The 20,789-nt window shown below is 49.0% G+C and overlaps 1 protein-coding gene and 1 non-coding gene across 5 annotated transcripts in view; one reads left to right on the top strand and one right to left on the bottom strand.

The window, feature by feature from the left end:
• CNTROB (centrobin, centriole duplication and spindle assembly protein) overlaps positions 1–20,789 on the top strand; it is a 129,665-nt gene that overhangs the window by 95,894 nt on the left and 12,982 nt on the right. For 3 of the 4 annotated variants that reach the window (XM_075346701.1, XM_075346700.1, XM_075346699.1), the window contains 5 exons: positions 4,076–4,209; positions 4,306–4,372; positions 10,232–10,286; positions 10,508–10,595; positions 11,036–11,467. The exons of the other annotated variant lie outside the window; for it this stretch is intronic. In XM_075346701.1, the coding sequence (XP_075202816.1) occupies positions 4,076–4,209; positions 4,306–4,372; positions 10,232–10,286; positions 10,508–10,595; positions 11,036–11,122 (431 nt within the window). In that variant the 3' untranslated portion in view covers positions 11,123–11,467. Of the gene's footprint in view, positions 1–4,075; positions 4,210–4,305; positions 4,373–10,231; positions 10,287–10,507; positions 10,596–11,035; positions 11,468–20,789 lie in introns of those variants that run through there. 4 annotated transcript variants of the gene reach the window in all.
• On the bottom strand, positions 13,501–13,572 carry TRNAD-GUC (transfer RNA aspartic acid (anticodon GUC)). The gene has a single exon. It is a non-coding gene; the product is annotated as a tRNA-Asp (tRNA).

Here is a 20,789-nt window from a genome sequence, read left to right as displayed (position 1 = left end):
AAATGAGAACGCTACGGGTTTCGGAATATGGCGCAAAATGTACGCCACTTTTATTGGACAAGCTTGTGATTTTTTTTTAACCCCTTAGATACAAGTAAACCTACACATGTTTGGTGTCTACAAACTCGCACCGACCTCAGGCATCACACCCACACATCAGTTTTACCATATAGTGAACACGGTGAATAAAACATCCCAAAAACTTATGTGCCATCACACTTTTCTTTGTAGTTTTTCCACACTTGGAATTTTTTTGCTGTTTTTCAGTACACCTTATGGTTTCATTGAAAAGTACAACTTGTCCCGCAAAAAACAAGCCCTCATATGGCAAGATTGACGGAAAAATAAAAAAGTTACGGCTCTCGGAATAAGGGGAGCAAAAAACAAAAACGCAAAAACAGAAAGTGCCCGGGGGCTGAAGGGGTTAAACATTGCTATTCCAGGAACAGAATGCCAGAATACTTTATATAAGTCCATATTTATGGAGTTGGTTACTTGCTTATTATTTTTCTCAGAGCTGGCTTCTCTATGTGTAAGTAAGAAGTGATACAATGATCTGTGACTACAGCACAGCTACGGTTCCTACAGGGAGTCTGAGGTTGTCTGAGTCACGCCCACCTCTCTCATGATTGGTGCAGGCTGCCTCTTCCCTGCACTTCTGCCTCTGGATTGGCTACTGGGTACAGACACATGTCTATCACTCATCAGATAACTTTTTTTTATTATAAATTATTTTCCCAAACAACAATTTTTCTAAAATAAAAAGGGGCATGATGGTCCATCAGGAATGCACCTTCCCCACCGACCACCCAGGCTTCAGGACATAGAAAATCCAGGCTAAGCAGAGAGGAAGGATTTTCTTGGAGAAGGGGGGGATGGAAACGCAGGAGGAGGTTTACATGACACCATGTATTTTACCATATTATATATGGGAAAATAAAAAAATTCCAGTTGCGGGGAAATGGTCAAAAATTGAAAACCGAATTCCAGCAGAATGCCCCACACTGATGAGGGGCAACACCCCGAAACCGCTGTCTGTGGATGGATACCTGGCCTTGGTATTTCCCTTGTCATATCTTTAAACTCGTCAAAGAGTTGGATATTGACTAAAAGGGCCACTTAATATGGTGGTTATGGTGGTCTCCTAAAAGGAGCCACTCCTTGGCTGGGTCCTTCCCAGACGGATATCTGGCTAGTTCTGTGTCGAGACTCCTAACAGAGGCTCCACAGACCTTTTTTGATTTGAATACTTCCCAGGGGGCAATGCACCTAGGATTTCACTGTTTTGAGCGCCTTTGTTGGCTGCCGGCAGTGTTTTCTCTGGCTGGTCTCCCCGAGATCAGTGATTGTTTAATCACTAACCACGGCATTTGAGCCTTGCAATCTTGTCCGGGTGTCTGTTCCGAGCACCCACTCCTCCCCCGACTTTCGCAAAATGTAATTGCAGGGTGCTGGTGTGTTTCCATGGCAGCCAGGGGCCTACTGAAGACCTTCATTGCTACAACAGTGGTACTCTTGTGAAGACCAACCAAAGTCTGTGCTTCATAGTAGAATGTGATCAGGACTAAATACTTAAGTACAGACGATCAAACAATCCCTGATTCAAAATATAGAGGTAAAACAAAACAAATATATTAAAATTATCCCCCCATTAAAAAAAAACATATGATATTGTCAGTAAAATTCCGCAAATAATTAAATTAATTCTTCAAAACATCATATGCCGTATACCATTAAAAGCTACAACTCGGCATACAAAGAAAAACAAGGCCTCTCCCATGACTATTGCCTGAAAAATAGAAAAGTTCAAAATGTTTAAAGGCCCCGTCACACACAGAGATAAATCTTTGGCAGATCTGTGGTTGCAGTGAAATCATGGACATATTGTTCCATTTGTACACAGCCACAAACCTGGCACTGATTGTCCACAATTTCACTGCAACCACAGATTTGCCACAGATTTATCTCTGTGTGTGACGGGGCCTTAAGACTTAGTTTTTTGTTGTTAATGGGAAAGTCACCTATTTTATACCTTCTAAACCCTGCCCTTCATGTAAATGGAGTTCGTACAACCCGTTTCTACTCTGATAGGCGCCCCTCAAACCTCAAAAAAAGTCTTAAGGGGGCTTTACACGCTACGATATCGTTAATGTTTTATCGTCGGGGTCATGTTGTTAGTGACGCACATCCGGCGTCATTAACGATATCGCAGCGTGTGACACTGACCAGCGACCTTAAGCGACCTCAAAAATGGTGAAAATCGTTCACCATGGAGAGGTCGTCCCAAAACCAAAAATCAGTAATGGTTGATTATCGATGTTGTTCGTCGCTCCTGCGGCAGCACACATCGCTGTGTGTGACACCGCATGAGCGAGGAACGTCTCCTTACCTGCCGCCGGACGCAATGCGGAAGGAAGGAGGTGGGCGGGATGTTACGTCCCGCTCATCTCCGCCCCTCCGCTTTGATTGGCCAGCCGCTTAGTGACGTTGCGGTGACGTCGCTGTGATGCCGAACGTCCCTCCCCCTTGAGGGAGGGATTGTTCGGCAGTCACAGCGACGACGACTACCAGGTAAGTGCGTGTGACGCTGCTGTAGCGATAATGTTCGCTGCGGCAGCGATCACACGAAATCTCATGCACGACGGGGGCGGGTGCTTTTCCGTACGATATCGCTAGCAATTGCTAGCGATATCGTAGCGTGTAAAGCCTGCTTTACACTCATGTCTTGCACTGAATGCAAATTGCGCGGCAGTCCGGTCTGATGGGAGTGTCTCTGATCCCAGCAATCTCCTCCTTTTCTATCTTGATGGAAGTCTTGTGCCTGCACAGTTGCATCGTAGACATCCCTCTGCCCTATTGAACAGCAAGGGAGATGGTAACAGATTTGACGGCTTTGCATTACAAGACTTTGATCTGCCTTATTGCAGGTCTTACATTCCACAGCGCAGGCGATCACTGTGTGGAGGACATAGGAGACATCATCAACTTCCACCAAAATAGAAGGTGTTTGCCAGGACTCAGCAGCTGTAGAGCACAATTCAGGAACGCCCATTGGACCTCACCATACAGTTTTGTAGGCAGCGCGATACATGAAAAATGGTTTTTCGCAGGTGCATCGCTGAGTGCATAAAGGGGTTGTAGGAACCACATTTATACGCTTTGAAAGATGATCATCAGGGTTTAAAAGGTAAAACGTAAAATAAAAACAAAATTAACATATACCTTGCAGTAAATAATTAAAATAGTAAGAGTACATATAAATAACTTGGGGTACTTAATTAACACGAGTTTGATCAAAAAAACGTAAAAGCCATCCCACTGCGACAGGTTGTAAAGCTGTTGGCGAGTTTCCATTAAATCCGTGAGGATAAAAGCTACACAAGTTTAGTATCTCCGTAATCATACTGACCTGAACAATTGAGTTTCCAAGTCATTTAAGTAATTTTTACCACACCATGAGTTCCATATTTAAAAAAAAAAAAAAAAAATACAAAAGCAACAATGGCAAAATTGCAATTTTTTTTCACCACATGGAATTTTTTTCCCGCTTTTCAGTACGGTAAAAGAAATGGTGTCACTGAGAACTACAACTCGTCCCTCAAAAACAAGCCCTCATACAACGTCGTCGGACAAATAAAAATGCTATGGCTCTTGAAGAAGAGAGGGGAAAAGTGCAAAATTAAAAATATTGCCTGGTCGGGAAGTGTTTCAGCGATTATTTGTACGTTTAGAACATGTTAAGGATGCACTAGGCTAGGTGCTTCTTGACATCTCATCTACTGCTGTTTTTAGCAGCTTACCGGACAAGGTACAAGGCCATCATACCCGTAACTGCCATTCACAGGGTCTCGCATCATCTGCCTCCGTTGTAGATTGTTGTTCTGACTATAATTTTGGTCTACGGCAAATAAGTTGTTAATTTAGAGTATCATAGGGAAATGATTTATTAACAAGGCGAGGCAGGGAGTAAAGCTAATGAGCAGAAGCATCTGCAGGAGGTTCAGCAGATCAGTGGGGGGGTCAGATCAATAAGATGGCTCTGCTCATTCATACCCGTGTCTTTCTCCGGCCTCAGTGTCCACAGCTCTCGCTCAAACTTCCACAGACCACCCCGGTCACGTAGAGCCTGCCAACTGCAGCGAGACAACATCAAACTGGACAGGAGGCGAAGCCACCCCAAATCCAGTTCTACAGTACTACATACGCATGGTGAGAGCCATCATTATTCATCTCATGGTGTATGTTACCACAAGATGACAGTCTATCTGTAAATTTCTCAATGTTTGCCCTCTCATCTCCTATTAGTTACTTGATCGAACTCCAGGGGACCCCCTTAATGTACTGGCTAAAGATCTGCTACGCGAGAACCCTGGTAAGAGGGTGGGGTTTGTGCAGAATGTGGGGTACATATGAGGAATATGAATATTTCTTCATCGTTCCTTATGGGAGACCCAAACCATGGGTGTATAGCTTCTGCCTCCGGAGGACACACAAAGTACTACACTAAAAGTGTAGCTCCTCCCTCCGAGCATATACACTCCCCGGATGACAAATCCAACCAGTTCAATGCTTTGTGTTCAGGAGGTCACACACACACATGCATCCTCTGATTTTTGATTTCAAAGATTTGGAAGAAAAGCGGGTCCAATCTGGACTCCCGGCATGTCCCTTCTCACCCCACTGTGTCGGCGGTGCTGTTAAGGTTGATGTTACAGGGCTGGAGCCTTCACATGCCGCGCTCCTTCACCATCCCTTGGGCTCTGGCTTGAAGTGGGAGCCATCACGGTTCTTACTGCTTTGCAGGAGACCGGTCTCCATCCGCAGCCCTTTCAGGACCCTGACGGACGGAGCGATCACCCCCCAGGGACCTGGCACCTGCGTCTCACAAGCTAAGTACTGAGACGTTATTACCACAGACGGTGGTCTTTCCAGGGGTCCCTTGTACTTTATATATTGGGGAGAGTGTGTTTTATAACTGTGTTAACATTTCCGGCCGGTTCTCCAGTTTTCACTGGAGAACCGCGCCGATGGTGCCTGCACGCTGGCCGCATGTTTAAATCTAGGCCCCGGCTTCGCCTGAGGCCTAGTTTCGATTCTCTACCCCTGCATGTCAGTTAGTGCAGTGGGACAGTGTGGCTCCGCCCAGCGGCTATTCAGCACAGGGAAGGGACACTCCTCACTGAGGAAAGATTCCCTCCCCTGTATGCCTCATTTGCCCTCCGTCCTGCTCTCAGAGTAGTCCCCGCCCCCTCTCCTCGCTGCGGACGCCATTTTCTCAGCGTTCTCAATGTCTGCATAACACATTGTGGCAAATGGGGGCCTGGGACAGAGCCCCCACTTCTGGGGGATCTGGAGGGCACAGAGATTGTTAAACGGTCTGGCAAGCCACAACCTCCGGTTGTGCAGCTGCTTATATACCCTGTTTATATACTCTGCTGGGGGTCTTTCTGGACAGAGCCCCCACTTCTGCAGCATGTCTCTTATCAGAGCAGGGCTGCAAGGCTGTTTTTATTATGCACCGCATGTAGACTCGTACTGTCTGTACCGAGCACATAACCACATTGTGATGCCTGTTCTAACATAGTGGTGCTGCAGCCTGGAAGCTCATCCCCAGTGGTCCCTCCGGCTGCTCCGGCTCCGGTGGCTGAACCCCCGGCTTGAGTAGAATCCCTCTCTCCAGGGGACAGCTGTCCCGGACACTGCTGAGCATGCATCAGCCCCCTTCTCAGGGCGCTTCTGCTGCTACGGCTCGCTCAGCAAAGCTCACAGAGGATTCTTCATCTGGTCTCAGACCCCGTCCTCCTAAAATGGAGACGCAGGGTCCCCTTTCCCTCCTCGCCCCGCGGCTCTGGTTCACGAGCTGACTCGCAGGACAAGGAGGATGCCTTTACTGGGGGCTCGGACGCTTCTCCATGTACCCCATTGATCTGTCCGAAAGTGACGCAGATGCTAATGATTTGATTGCGTCCATTATATTTGTACTGGACCTCAATCCGCCTGCATCAGGGGAGCAACCCCTCTTTGGCAGAAAAGCATCAGTATACCTTGCTTAAGAGAACAAGGAGTGTGTTCCTTATCCACTCCAGCTTTCAGGCCACTGTGACCAAGCCCAGAGCCTGTCCTGACAGACGCTTCCCAAAGCGTAGTTCTGATGACTGTTTCCCCCTTCCACCAGTGGTGGTCAAGGAGTGGGCTCATTCACCAAGGGTGGACCCTACGGTGTCTAGACTCTCAGCCCGGACAGTTGTATCAGTGGCTGACGGCACCTCTCTAAGGATCCCACTGTCCGCCAGGTTGTCCTTCTGGCCAAATCTATATATGAGGCGGCAGGGGCCTCGTTCTCCCCATCTTTTGCAGCAGTGCGGGCTCTCAAAGCCATCTCTGCTTCTCGGGAGAAGATGCGTTCCCTCACCAGGGTCTTTATGCCCGACATGGTTGTCTTAACTTCCAGGCTTCAGTCTTTTCATCCTATAGCTGGAGACCGTCACCGCACTGCGGTGGCCTCGGCTACTTCCCTCGCTATCCGCAGGTTCCTGTGGCTTCGAGAGTGGAGGGCAGATGCTTCTTAAGAAGTTCCTTGCTGGACTCCCTTTTGCTGGGACCAGTCTATTCGGTGAACAACTGGATGAAATTATTAAGGAAGTTTTTGGCAGGAAGAGTACTTCCATGCCACAACCCAGGAAACCTTTCCAGGGCAGGAACCAGTCGAGGTTTCGTTCCTTTCGTTTCCTCTAACTGGTCGTCCTCTAAGCCCTCGGCCTCGTCCACTAACTCAGCCAAGGTCCGTAAACCAACTGGCGCATGAAGCCGCGTCCTAAGTCGGCAGGAGCTGCTGCCACCAAGGCAGCCTCCCCTTGATTATCTGGCCGCGCCAGTAACGTCCTTGGTCGGTGGCAGGCTCTCCCTCTTGGGCGACGTGTGGTTTCAACACGTCTTCGATCAGTGGGTGTGGGTTACCATCTCCCACGGCTACAGAATAGAATTCTATCCAGCCGCCAAACAGATTTTTTCTGTCAACTCCCCCCTGCTCCAAGGCCGCCGCCTTCTCACAGGCCGTGGCATTCTTGCAGGCCAATGGAATAATTGTACCAGTTCCCGACTGGGAACGGTTCTGAGATTTCTACTCAAATCTCTTCCTAGTCCCCGAGAAGGACGGTGCTTTCCGACCTGGATCTCAAGCTTCTCAACAAGCATGTTCAGGTGCGGCAATTTTGCATGGACTCTCTGCGATCAGTCAATGACCCAAGGAAATTTCTTGGCATCCATCGACATCAGAGATGTCTATCTGCATGTGCCATTCGCAGTTTCACACCAGCGTTGGCTACGTTTTGTAATCGGAGAGGAACATTTCCAATTCGTGGCTCTCCCCTTTGGGTTAGCCACGGCCCCTCGTGTATTCACCAGTTGCGGTTCAGCTCCTCCAGGGGTTGGTAGTGATTCCTTACCTGGACGACCTTCTAGTCAGGGTTTCATCCAGTGCAGACTGTCAGCGGAGTGTCTCGCTCACTCTCAGCGGACTGTCTCGCTCACTCTCAGCGGAGTGTCTCGCTCACTCTCGCCACGCTTGCAAGTCCACTCTGACCCCGACCCAGGAACTTACGTACCTAGGGATGCAATTCGAGACTCTGCTGGCACTTGTGAAGCTGCCCTTAGTCAAACAGCAGTCCCTTCATCTGGCGGTTCGCTCTCTGCTGAGGCTCTGCCATCATTCCATCAGGCACCTCATGCAGGTGCTGGGTCAGATGGTGGCGTCAATGGAAGCGGTTCCCCTTGCCAGTTCCATCTGCGTCCCCTGCAGCTGGACATTTTCCGCTGTTGGGACAAGGGACCTCTTCCTTGCACAGGCTGGTGGCTCTGTCGCCACAGACCAAGAGCTCTCTTAAGTGGTGGCTTCGGCCCCTCTCTCTGTCCCAGGGACGCTCCTTTCTGGCCCCGTCCTGGGTGATTCTCACCACGGTTGCCAGTCTATCCGGCTGGGGAGCAGTGTTTCTCCACCACCGAGCACAGGGCACTTGGACTCCGTCCGAATCAGCCCTCTCGATCAATGTGCTGGAAATCAGGGCTGTACTCCTAGGACTCGCAGCCGCCTAGCAATGTTGGAAGTTCAACGTATCCTTCAGTGGACGGAGGACTCCAAGTCCTCCATATCCGCAGTCCACATCCCAGGCGTAGAAAACTGGGAGGCAGATTATCTCAGCCGTCAAACCGTGGACAGCGGCGAGTGGGCCCTGCATCCGGCAGTGTTCCGGTCAATTTAGCAGGTGGGGCACTCCGGAAGTGGATCTAATGGCATCCCGGCACAACAACAAGGTCCCGGTTTACGTGGCTCGCTCCCACGATCCTCAGGCCTTGGCAGCGGACGCGCTGGTTCCAGATTGGTCCCAGTTCCATCTGGCCTACGTGTTTCCCCCTCTAGCTCTCTTGCCCAGAGTCCTGCGCAAGATCAGAATGGAGGGCCGTCGGGTCGTACTCATCGCCCCAGACTGGCCCAGGCGAGCTTGGTTCCCAGACCTGCTCCGTCTGTCCGTAGAGGTGCTGTGGCATCTCCCGGACCGGCCAGACCTTCTCTCAGAGGGTCCGTTTTCCGCCAGAATTCTGCAGCTCTCAGATTGACGGCGTGGCTCTTGAGCCCTGAATCCTTACGGCTTCAGGCATTCCTTCCGAGGTCATCTTCACTATGACTCAGGCTCGGAAGTCTTCCTCGGCCAGGATTTACCACAGGACTTGGAGAATTTTCCTGTCCTGGTGTCGTTCTTCCGGCCATGCTCCTTGGCCGTTTTTTCCTTGCCGACCATCCTGTCCTTTCTACAGTCCGGCCTGCAGCTAGGACTGTCCCTCATTCCCTCAAGGGACAGGTCTCGGCTCTGTCAGCGTTGTTCCAGCGGCATATCGCCCGGCTAGCCCAGGTGCGCACCTTCATGCAGGGCGCATCTCACATCATTCCGCCTTACCGGCGGTCTCTGGATCCCTGAGACCTTAATCTGGTCCTCATGGCCTTACAGAAACCCCCCTTTGAGCCTCTTAGGGAGGTTTCGTTGTTTCGTCTTTCACAGAAAGTGGTCTTTCTGGTGGCCATAATTTCTCTCAGGAGAGTCTCTGATTTGACTGTGCTCTCTTCGGAGTCACCCTTTTTGGTTTTTTTCACCAAGACAAGGTGGTTCTCCGTCCGACTCCGGGCCTTCTCCCTAAGGTGGTGTCTCCTTCCCACCTTAACCAGGACATTTCATTGTCTTCCCTTTGTTCGGCCCCTGTGCATCGCTTTGAGAAAGCGTTGCATGCTTTAGATTTGGTGCGGATGCTCCGGATCTATGTGTCACGCACCGCTGTTTTTTAGGCGGTGCACCTCTCTTTTTGTGCTGACCACACGTCAGCGCAAGGGTTTCTCGGCTTCTAAACCGACCCTAGCTCGTTGGATTAGGTCGGCCATATCCGATGCCTACCAATGTTCTCAGGTGCCTCCCCCGCCGGGGATTAAGGCGCACTCGACCAGAGCTGTCGGTGCCTCTTGCGCTACGGCTCAGCAGGTCTGTCAGGCTGCCACTTGGTCTAGTCTGCACACCCTTTCGAAGCACTATCAAGTGCATGCTCATGCTTCGGCAGATGCGAGCTTGGGCAGACGCATCCTTCGGACGGCTGTCGCCCATTTGTGAAGTTAGGTTTGCCTACTTCTCAGTTTCTGTTTATTTCCCACCCATGGACTGCTTTGAGACGTCCCATGGTTTGGGTCTCCCATAAGGAACGATGAAGAAAAAGAGAATTTTGTTTACTTACCGTAAATTCTTTTTCTTATAGTTCCGACATGGGAGACCCAGCACCCTCCCTGTTGCCTGTTGGCAGCTTTCTTGTTCCGTGTGTTTTCACCGGCTGTTGTTGTAGACAGAGGTTCCGGTTATTCCGGGTTTTACTCTATCTCTGCTTATGGGTGGATGTCCTCCTTCAGCTTTGGCACTAAACTGGTTGGATTTGTCATCCGGGGAGTGTATATGCTCGGAGGGAGGAGCTACACTTTTAGTGTAGTACTTTGTGTGTCCTCCGGAGGCAGAAGCTATACACCCATGGTTTGGGTCTCCCATGTCGGAACTATAAGAAAAAGAATTTACGGTAAGTAAACAAAATTCTCTTTTTTCGGATTAACTCGTGGTATATACAAATTGGAGCTGTTCGTATATATGCGATGTACATGTAGAAACCTTTTACTGTATGTGTTCTCGATTATTCTCTCTTCTACCAGATCTGACTAAGTTGTCCCAGTCTCTGCAGCACAGGGGAGAGCGGCCCATTCCCAGGTAATATAATGCAGTATAATAGACTATTTGGACCATTGTGGTGTATACTTTTTTGCCACATATAAAGTTGAGTAAAAAGATTTGCTTGACCCTAGTCTAACTGCCACTTTAGTAGTCTGTGACCTGCGATCCAGGACGACACCTCTTCAAATCGGCGTTTTCAGCCAACATTACTCTATTGTGTATGACAGCATTAACTTCCATTTTGCCTATTTATACAGATCCGATGAGAATGAGCAAGAGGTCTCCAAACTTTCTACCAACTCCAAGAAAAATCCTGCCAAAGTACCCGAAGCCGTAAAGAAAGAGGTACGTATCGTGAGATAAAAGTCTGCAGTCACTGTGTGTGTTGCTGCCGACGTCTGAATCCTGAAAGTGTGCGGTGTACACTCTGTCAGGATTCACCGAAAATGCAATTTACGTACATGCGGTCACGTGTCAATTAGACATGCCTGATATTTTTATAATTCACTTGTATTGAGAGAAGCAAGTCACGTCTCACCGACAATACCAAGAGAATCCTGACAGTGAACGCACCACACGCTCTCAAGATCAAGTCTGCAGTTGCATCGAGTGACTGCCAACATTTATACAAAAACTGGAAAACCCCTGTAGTGGGGATCTGCCTTTTTTTCAACTTAATTTTTTTTTTTTTCTCATGGATGTCAGGCCACCTTTTTTAAACACTAAAGAGTTGAACTTTTTGTTTTCTTTGACCCTTCACGTCACCTGCCCTTTTTACTTCTTAGGTGCTGTCTAGTCAGCATCGTCCTGGTCCATCCAAACCTCTGAAGAAGGTGACTGCACGAGGTGGACGTTCTGGGATCTGGAAATAGGATATGGGCAAGTTCTGTATTCTCTGTGGATGGGTGGTACTTTTCTGCTGTGACCAGTGTGATATTATAAGGAGCAGAATGTACATGTTGTACAAACTGAACTGCGTGGAGCAGATTCGTGAGATGTCCGTGACCATAGAGTTCCCCCATGTCACCGTCAGCATCAAGATTGCTAAAAACAGGTTGTGATATCCTTCTGTCTTGTGTGCGGATTGAAGGTAGACAAGGTCAGGTTCCCCGTGTTTATGGCATGCTGCCCTATCACGGTTGCATTCTGGCCACACAGCTATTGCAGTGCCTTTATTAAACGTGTGGTGCCATTTTTCTTTTTATTGAATTTTTATCTGAGGTTTGCCTTCTATATTTATTATTATTTAATTGAATTTAACATTTTGTATAAAATATGAAAGAAATAGAATAAAATCTTTTTGTAAAGAAAAACTACTGTGACATGATATTTAATTTCTGCATTCTCTATATCCTTCTGACGCTTATTTTTCAGCAACACATTGAAATAATAAAATACTAACCATGACATACAATGCCATCCACAACCTGTCTCCTCCCTACATCTGTGACCTGGTCTCCCAGTACTTCCTGCACGTAACCTTCGATCCTCACAAGATCTCCTTCTCAACTCCCCTCTCATCTCCTCACCATCGCATGCAGGATTTCTTCCGTGCCTCCCCCATACTCTGGAATGCTCTGCCACAACACATCAGACTCTCGCCTACTTTGACAAGCTTCAAAAGGAACCTGAAGACCCACCTCTTCCGACAAGCCCACAACCTGCCGTAACCCTCAGTCTGATATAACGCCGCACAACTAGCTCTACCCTCACCTACTGAATCCTCACCTATCCCTTGTAGACTGTGAGTCCTCGCGGGCAGGGACCTTTCTCCTCCTGCACCAGTCTGTGCCTTGTATTGTTTATGATTATTGTCCTTGTCCCTATTATGTATACCCCTTTCACATGTAAAGCGCCATGCAATAATAATAATAAATAATATTATATTATGTTAGTTACTTACTTGGGATGATCAAATACCTCAAATATTCGGCTTCGCGAATATCCGATGAATAGGTCGCCGCTATGCGAATATTCAATGTGCAATGTAAGTCTATGGGAAGCCCGAATAGTTCTGAATAGTTGTTATTCGGGTTTCCCATAGACTTACATTGCGCATCGAATATTCTTGAATAGTCTAATAGCGGCAACTTATTCGGCAAATATTCGCGAAGCCGAATATTTGAGGTATTCGATCATCCCTATTACTTATATTAAGTGGAAAAAGACCTCAGTCCATCAAGTTCAACCTCCCTCCACCATAATACTTTATCACTACATTATCTATAACCCATAGAGCCATTTTTGTTGAGAAAATCATACATACGTTTTTTAAAAGCTTTTATAATGTCTTTCATTAATAACTTGTGCAGTAGGGCATTCCACGGTCTGACTGCTGTAACTGCAAAGAACCCTTTCCTATTTAGCTGCCGGAATCCCCTTTCTCCCACTCGCAGTGTATGCCCCCTGGTCCTTAGTATTGTCTGTTGAAGGAATAAGTTACAGTATCTTCTAGTCCTTTATATTGACCACACATGTATTTATACATTTAAATAACATCTCTGAGACGTGTTTTTTTTAAGGTAAAAAAAGCACAACTTTTCCAACCTCTCATCATCTTTGACTTTGGAGCCGCCACAATGTTACATATGGAATTAAAAAATGATGTGCTCATGTTCAGTATTTTATGAGTTCTTACCTCAGTATTTATAGCCAAAACCAGGAGCGGTGCCCATGATTCTATTATACTTTTCCTCTGATTGTCTTACAAACACTGAGGTAAGAAACTCACCAAATACTTGGTGTGTGCACGTGGCCTTAGATCCACTTGTTTACAATTCTTGTTTGAAATTATATAATATTTTCTGCTTTTAACAATATTGAGCTCCTCATCAGACTTGTAAGTAATAACTGTAGTGACCTTCCCAATGGGGAATCAAGTTCCAGTCTCCTACGTGACAGGCGCAGACATTGACCTCTATACTAACGAGGATCCATGACGATTGGGTAGCGGCCTACCATGGATACCGTGTGGGCGTTGGAAGAAAAGTATGCCTCCGTATATTCTTGTATATCTAAAAAGAAATGAATTCTAATGTCAGATAACCCCTTTATCAATTTCATAACATTTACAAATGTTCTTTTATTAGAAGTGATAAATTGTAAATGTATAATATACAAGGTTCATCAAATCTTTAAAGTGTGTAAGAAGAAAATGAACAAAAGACAAATTGTATAAAAAGTGAACAGCATGGTATCGGTTATAATATAGATATTTTTATAATGCGCTGATAAATAATAAAAGTTTCTCCTCCCCGTCGGGGAATTGAACCCCGGTCTCCCGCGTGACAGGCGGGGATACTGACCACTATACTAACGAGGAGCTGTTGTTCATATGTTAAGAGAAGCTTTCAACAGGGTACCCGCTGCTGGCAAAGCTCCACTCAATTGTTAAAGGCACATGATGGCTGATTAAACTACATCAAAGACAGGGACTCAGCATTACATACATGTACGTCACATGTCGTAAAAGGGTTGGCCAAACGTTTCCAACAAATCATTAAAGTGTGTAAAAAAGAAACACAAATAGAAAGTTTTGGATTAAAAGTGACCACCGTGATATAAATATTTTTATAATGTGTTCATCATATTTGTAAATAATAAAACTTTTCTCCCTGTCGGGGAATTAAACCCCTGTCTCACGCGTGATAGGCAGGGATACTGACCACTATACGAACAAGGACCTGATGTTCAGAGACTGACAGCAACATTCAACAAGTTACTAGTCGCAGGCACAGTACAACTTCACTGTTAATGGCACATGATGGCTGACTAGATCAGATCAAAGACTGGGACAAAATGTATGACTGTCATGTAAGACTCTTGAAGGGTCCTCACCCCCTCTCTGCCATCAGCCACAGATCGTCATGACGATTATCTAATCGGCCTGAAAGTTTAGGTATTTATGATTTTGGGTGATGGTAGAGCTGCAGCCAAGGATGCATAGAAAGATATCCCTTTGTTCTATTGGAGGGAAAAACTTCTGAAACAGTTTTTAAGCTCTACGTTAATGCTACCGTGTTTCCCCGAAAGTAGGACCCCCCCGAAAGTAAGGCAGGGTGGGGGTTTCGGGGGGGTCCGCCAATGTAGGGCACCCCCCGATTGTAAGGCAGGGTAGCGGGGGGGCCCGGGGAATGTAAGGCCGCCTATGGGTGGTGGTCGCGGCGTAATGTAAGGCCTCCTCCGGTGAATGGCCCCCGCAATCTCGCCGGCCTGCGGCGCGTCCCGGGTCAACGCTCTTCCTGCTTGATGCTGATTGGCCGATCAGCCTGTTCGTCACAGGCTCCCTGCTGGCCATCAGCTCGAGCTGTGATTGGCCAGTCAGCCGGCTCGCAGCTGATTGGCCGAATCAGCCGCGACGTCACCGTCTGCAGGCTCGCTCCCATTGGTCCAGCGTCCCCGGCAGAAGGAAAGTAACGGTAAGTTCCGAAACTCTCTCTCTGTGTGTGTACGGTATGTGTACGGTATGTGTATGGGTGCCGTATGGGGCTGTGTGTGTGTGTGTGTGTGTGTACGGTACCGGTACGATATGTGTGTGGGTGCCATGTGGGGCTGTACCGGTACCGTATGTGTCAGTGTGTGTGGTGGCAGAGTGGGGGGCAGAACCACTGTATGGGGAGGCTGCAGGGGGGAGGATGGGGTGGATGCCGGACTCTCAAACAATGGGGAGGCTGCAGGGGGGAGGATGGGGTGGATTCCGGACTCTCAAACAATGGGGAGGCTGCAGGGGGGAGGATGGGGTGGATGCCGGACTCTCAAACAATGGGGAGGCTGCAGGGGGGAGGATGGGGTGGATGCCGGACTCTCAAACAATGGGGAGGCTGCAGGGGGGAGGATGGGGTGGATGCCGGACTCTCAAACAATGGGGAGGCTGCAGGGGGGAGGATGGGGTGGATGCCGGACTCTCAAACAATGGGGAGGCTGCAGGGGGGAGGGGGAAATTGTTATTTTTTTTTTTCCAATGTAAGGCCTCCCCCGAAAGTAAGGCAGGGTGGGACTTTTGGGGGTAAAATTAATGTAAGACAGGGCCTTACTTTCGGGGAAACACGGTAGAAAAATTAAAAGCATATTGCCAGAATCCTTGTAGCGCGCTGAACCCAGCGCACCGTTTAGCTTCACGGGAAGATCGCTGGTAGTGCAACAAATGAGTATCGGCCAGTAAAATCTTGCTAGATGCGTTGTGTTTGGTATCTATGTAAATGTAAAATCGAGATATAAAATATGAAGCTAATATCTTTCACCTGTGTGGCCCAGGGGCAAAGATATGTGAAAAGCTAGAATTAAAGAACTTTGTGACAATCTTGGCACAGCCAAGTGGTGATGCTGGCTGTTTCTACCATCTTCTCTTGGAGTCCCTCTCTCCCTAAATTCAGACGTCACATCTATGGCACGAGTTTAGTAAGTTTCACGTTTATACCTTTTATTTTTATGTAACTGTCTATACTGTATGTGTATTGTTCCATTTTGTAAATTCTTGTATATTCTTTTTAAACACTTCCTATTTTCGGATTAAATATATAAAATGTAATAGTTCCTTTCCTCATGCTTTATATACGAATCCAAAAACCCGAAGGGCCTTATGCTATCTGTAACGGGTACCCGGACTGCGTGTGAAACATCCAGTGGTGGCAGCGTAATTATTATTGCATAGGATTATTTGAGTACTATCATTAAGGATACCGAGGTATATCTATATATATAATTGCCTTATTCTGTCTGTCTGTCTGTCTGTCTGTCATGCTCCAAAATTGTGTCCTTACGGTGACACAAAGCTGATTGGCCGCTGGGCTCGCCATGGCCCCGCCCCCCCACACGGATTGGCCGCTCGCCCAGGCTGCGCCCCCACACGGATTGGCCAGCCGCTCGCCCAGGCTCCGCCCCCTCCACAGATTGGCCTCTCGCCCCGGCACCCTGCAGGCATTGGCAATTCGGCCCCGCCCCGCCCCCTCACGCAATGCACGCTAGCTCTGGCCCCGCCCCCTCCCTCCCCCCGCGCATTCCCCGAACTGACACAGCTGTCACGGAGGTGAGTACTGTATTGCCCCCCTCCCCCCCACCCCCCCACTCCCCCCGCGCATTCCCCGAACTGACACGGCTGTCACGGAGGTGAGTACTGTACTCCCCCCCCCCCGGCCCCCGCTCGCACGGGAGTGGTGTGGATACGTTGGTAACCATGCTCGCATGGTTACAAGCGCATCAAGGTCCTGCTGCGGCGGAAGATCCACACGCACACACACATACACACACATCAGATCACACTCTCTCACACACACCTCACACACACCTCACATCGCATCCACACACTCACAGCATCCGGCGATATCGCTTGCTTCTCGGCCTCGATACTGTGCTGTTGTGACCTTCCAGGACCTGATGGAGGATCACATGGCCAGAGGCATGTGGTATCTCCGGATGTTGTGAGTGTGAGCGCGTATGTGCGATATCGTCAGTGTCTGTGTGTGTGAGTGTATGCGATCGGGTGTGTGTGAGTGGATGCGATCGGGTGTGTGTGAGTGGATGCGATCGGGTGTGTGTGAGTGTATGCGATCGGGTGTGTGTGAGTGTATGCGATCGGGTGTTTGTGAGTGGATGCGATCGGGTGTGTGTGAGTGGATGCGATCAGGTGTGTGTGAGTGGATGCGATCGGGTGTGTGAGTGGATGCGATCGGGTGTGTGAGTGTCGGCAGAGGAGCACGGCGTGCTGGAGGAGGCTGGGAGCAGAGAGGCTGATCATGGGGAAGGCTGGGAGGGGGAGGCTGATGCTGGGAGAGACTGGGAGGGGAAGGCTGATGCTGAAGGAGGCTGGGAGGAAGGAGGCTGGGAGGAGAGAGGCTGATCCTGGGGAAGGCTGGGAAGGGGAGGCTGATGCTGAGGGAGGCTGGAAGGAGAGAGGCTGATGCTGGGGGAGGCTGAAAGGAGAGAGGCTGAGGCTGGGAGGAGAGAGGCTGATGCTGGGGAAGGCTGATGCTGAGGGAGGCTGGGAGGGGAAAGCTGATGCTGGGGAAGGCTGGGAGGACGGAGGCTGGGAGCAGAGAGGCTGATCCTGGGGAAGGCTGGGAGAGGGAGGCTGATGCTGGGGGAGGCTGGAAGGAGAGAGGCTGATGCTGGGGGAGACTGGAAGAAGAGAGGCTGATGCTGGGGGAGGCTGATGCTGGGGGAGGCTGGGAGGAGAGAGGCTGATGCTGGGGAAGGCTGGGAGGAGAGAGGCTGATGCTGGGGACAGAGAGGAGAGGCTGATGCTGGGAGGAGAGAGGCTGATGCTGGGATGAGAGAGGCTGATGCTGGGAGGAGAGAGGCTGATGCTGGGGGAGGCTGGGAGGGGGAGGCTGATGCTGGGGGAGGCAGGGACGAGGGAGGCTGATGCTGGTGGAGGCTGATGCTTGGGGAGGCTGATGCTGGGGGAGGCTGGAAGGAGAGAGGCTGATGCTGGTGGAGGCTGATGCTTGCGGAGGCTGATGCTGGGGGAGACTGGGAGGGGAAGGCTGATGCTGAGGGAGGCTGGGAGGGGGGGGCTGGGAGGAAGGAGGCTGGGAGGAGAGAGGCTGATCCTGGGGAAGGCTGGGAACGAGAGGCTGATGCTGAGGGAGGCTGGAAGGAGAGAGGCTGATGCTGGGGGAGGCTGGAAGGAGAGAGGCTGATGCTGGTGGAGGCTGATGCTTGGGGAGGCTGATGCTGGGGGAGACTGGGAGCGGAAGGCTGATGCTGAGGGAGGCTGGGAGGGGGAGGCTGGGAGGAAGGAGGCTGGGAGGAGAGAGGCTGATCCTGGGGAAGGCTGGGAAGGGGAGGCTGATGCTGAGGGAGGCTGGAAGGAGAGAGGCTGATGCTGGGGGAGGCTGGAAGGAGAGAGGCTGAGGCTGGGAGGAGAGAGGCTGATACTGGGGAAGGCTGATGCTGAGGGAGGCTGGGAGGGGAAAGCTGATGCTGGGGAAGGCTGGGAGGACGGAGGCTGGGAGGAGAGAGGCTGATCCTGGGGAAGGCTGGTAGAGGGAGGCTGATGCTGGAGGAGGCTGGAAGGAGAGAGGCTGATGCTGGCGGAGGCTGATGCTGGGGGAGGCTGGAAGGAGAGAGGCTGATGCTGGTGGAGGCTGATGCTTGGGGAGGCTGGGAGAGGGAGGCTGATGCTGAGGGAGGCTGGGAGGAGGGAGGCTGGGAGAGGTAGGCTGACAGAAGAGAGGCTGATGCTGGGGGAGGCTGGGAGAGGGAGGCTGATGCTGGGGGAGGGTGGGAGGAGGGAGGCTGGGAGGAGAGAGGCTGATGCTGGGGAAGGCTGGGAGGAGAGAGGCTGATGCTGGGGACAGAGAGGAGAGGCTGATGCTGGGAGGAGAGAGGCTGATGCTAGGATGAGAGAGGCTGATGCTGGGAGGAGAGAGGCTGATGCTGGGAGGAGAGAGGCTGATGCTGGGGGCAGAGAAGCTGATGCTGGGGGCAGAGAGGCTGATGCTGGTGCAGCATGGGGGATGGAGCACGATGGGGGGGTGCGCAGCATCGGGGATGGAGCATGATGGGGGGGTGCGCAGCATCGGGGATGGAGCACGATTGGGAGTGCGCAGCATGGTGGATGGAGCACGTTTGGGAGTGCGCAGCATGGGAGATGGAGCACGTTTGGGAGTGCGCAGCATGGCGGATGGAGCACGTTTGGGAGTGCGCAGCATGGGAGATGGAGCACGATGGGGGGTGCGCAGCATAGGGGATGGAGCACGATGGGGAGTGCGCTGCATGGGGGATGGAGCACGATGGGGAGTGCGCTGCATGGGGGATGGAGCACGTTTGGGAGTGCGCACCTCCCCCCAACACACACACACACACACGCGCGCGCACTGCACAACACACCACACACACACACACTGGGAACCACAAACAACTGCCCTACACAGACACCCACACACACAGACAACGCTGCACACACACAACACCCAACACACAAACACTGCGGCACACACAAATATACACACATACCGCACAACACACACATTGCACAAAACATACCTCCCCCCAAAACACACCACACACACACAAACCGCGCAACACACACACAACGCTACAGACACACAGCGCTCCACAAACAACGCAACACACGCAACACACATACAACACCGCTCTCACCCCCCGTCACACCCAGACAACACCCAGAACATGTACAGCCCCTACACAAACACTTGGTAACTACACACAACAACATCTATATATATATATATAACAAAAATCATACATGAACTACACAATACGTAAATTCTAGAATACCCGATGCGTAGAATCGGGCCACCTTCTAGTATATATATATATATATATATATATATATTCCATTAGCGGGAATCGGTGATATATACATTTACCCTTGCTGTGAGAACTCCAATATTTGGCATCAGCTCAGCAGCTTCATTTTATGCATTGTCCTGCAGTACCAAAATTGGCCTGCCGACAAGGGGGGCACTAGAGAGTAGTCGTGTTTGTGACAAATCAGTGAACAGCTGCGGGATATCTGAGTGACTCCCCGGCTGTTCATGACAATGACACACATGTAAGTCATATGTTGTAAAAGGGTTAACCAGACTTTTCCAGCAAATCTTTAAAATGTGAAGAAAAAAGGAATTGTTGGATTAAAAGTGATCACCATAAAATCAGCTGTAATATAAATATTCTTTTATCATATTTGTAAATAAGTAAAATTTTACTTTCCATTATTATGTAATGGAAAGTAACATTTTGTGTGTGTATATATAATATATATATTTATTATATATAAAAACAACAAGTAAAACCTTTTTATAAAGAAAAAGTACTGTGACGTGGTATTTAATTTCTGAAACCTCTATATCCCTCCAACAAATATTTTTGAGAAACACATGGAAATATTGAATTATTACATTACTTAGTTACAGTGATTGGAAAAAGACCTCAGTCCATCAAGTTTAACGTTTATCCACCATTATACTTTCACTAGGTTGTATATAACCCACAATGCCATTTTTGTTAAAGAAATCATACAGTCCTTTTTTAAAAGCTGTCCTAGTGTCTGCTGTTACTAATTCTTGTGGTCGGCATTCTTCAGTCTGACAGATTTAGGCTATGTGCGCACGTTGTGTCGGAGTACCTGCAGTTTATTCTGCACGTTTTCCTTCCCTTGGTTTTTGACCAAATGGCTTTTGACCATTTTTTAGCGCTAAAAACGCATGCGTTTTTACCACGTTTTTAGTGCGTTTTTAGCGCTTTTTACCTGCGTTTTCACCTGCGTTTCTGCAGATGCGTTTTTGAGATCAAGACACTGAGAAATAAAGTTGAAATAGTCAAAAAGATTGAAAAAAGAGAAAAAAATTATAAAATTAACTTTTAATATAATTAAATGGGAAATTATCAATTTAAATGTAATAATAGCGGTTATGCACATTTTAACAGAAAAATAGCTAAAGTTTATTATTTTTTAGCATTTAAATTTTCGGTTATTGTGTGTGTGTAAAAGAACATTAGAACCCATTAATTTTATGCCAGAAAAGCATGCGTTTTTGGAGCCAAAAACGCAGTTGAAAAGCAGGTAAAAAGCAT

The sequence above is a fragment of the Anomaloglossus baeobatrachus genome, chromosome 4 (assembly GCF_048569485.1).
Source record: "Anomaloglossus baeobatrachus isolate aAnoBae1 chromosome 4, aAnoBae1.hap1, whole genome shotgun sequence".
Lineage (NCBI taxonomy): Eukaryota > Metazoa > Chordata > Amphibia > Anura > Aromobatidae > Anomaloglossus > Anomaloglossus baeobatrachus.
This window is presented reverse-complemented; position numbering and strand designations above follow the sequence as displayed.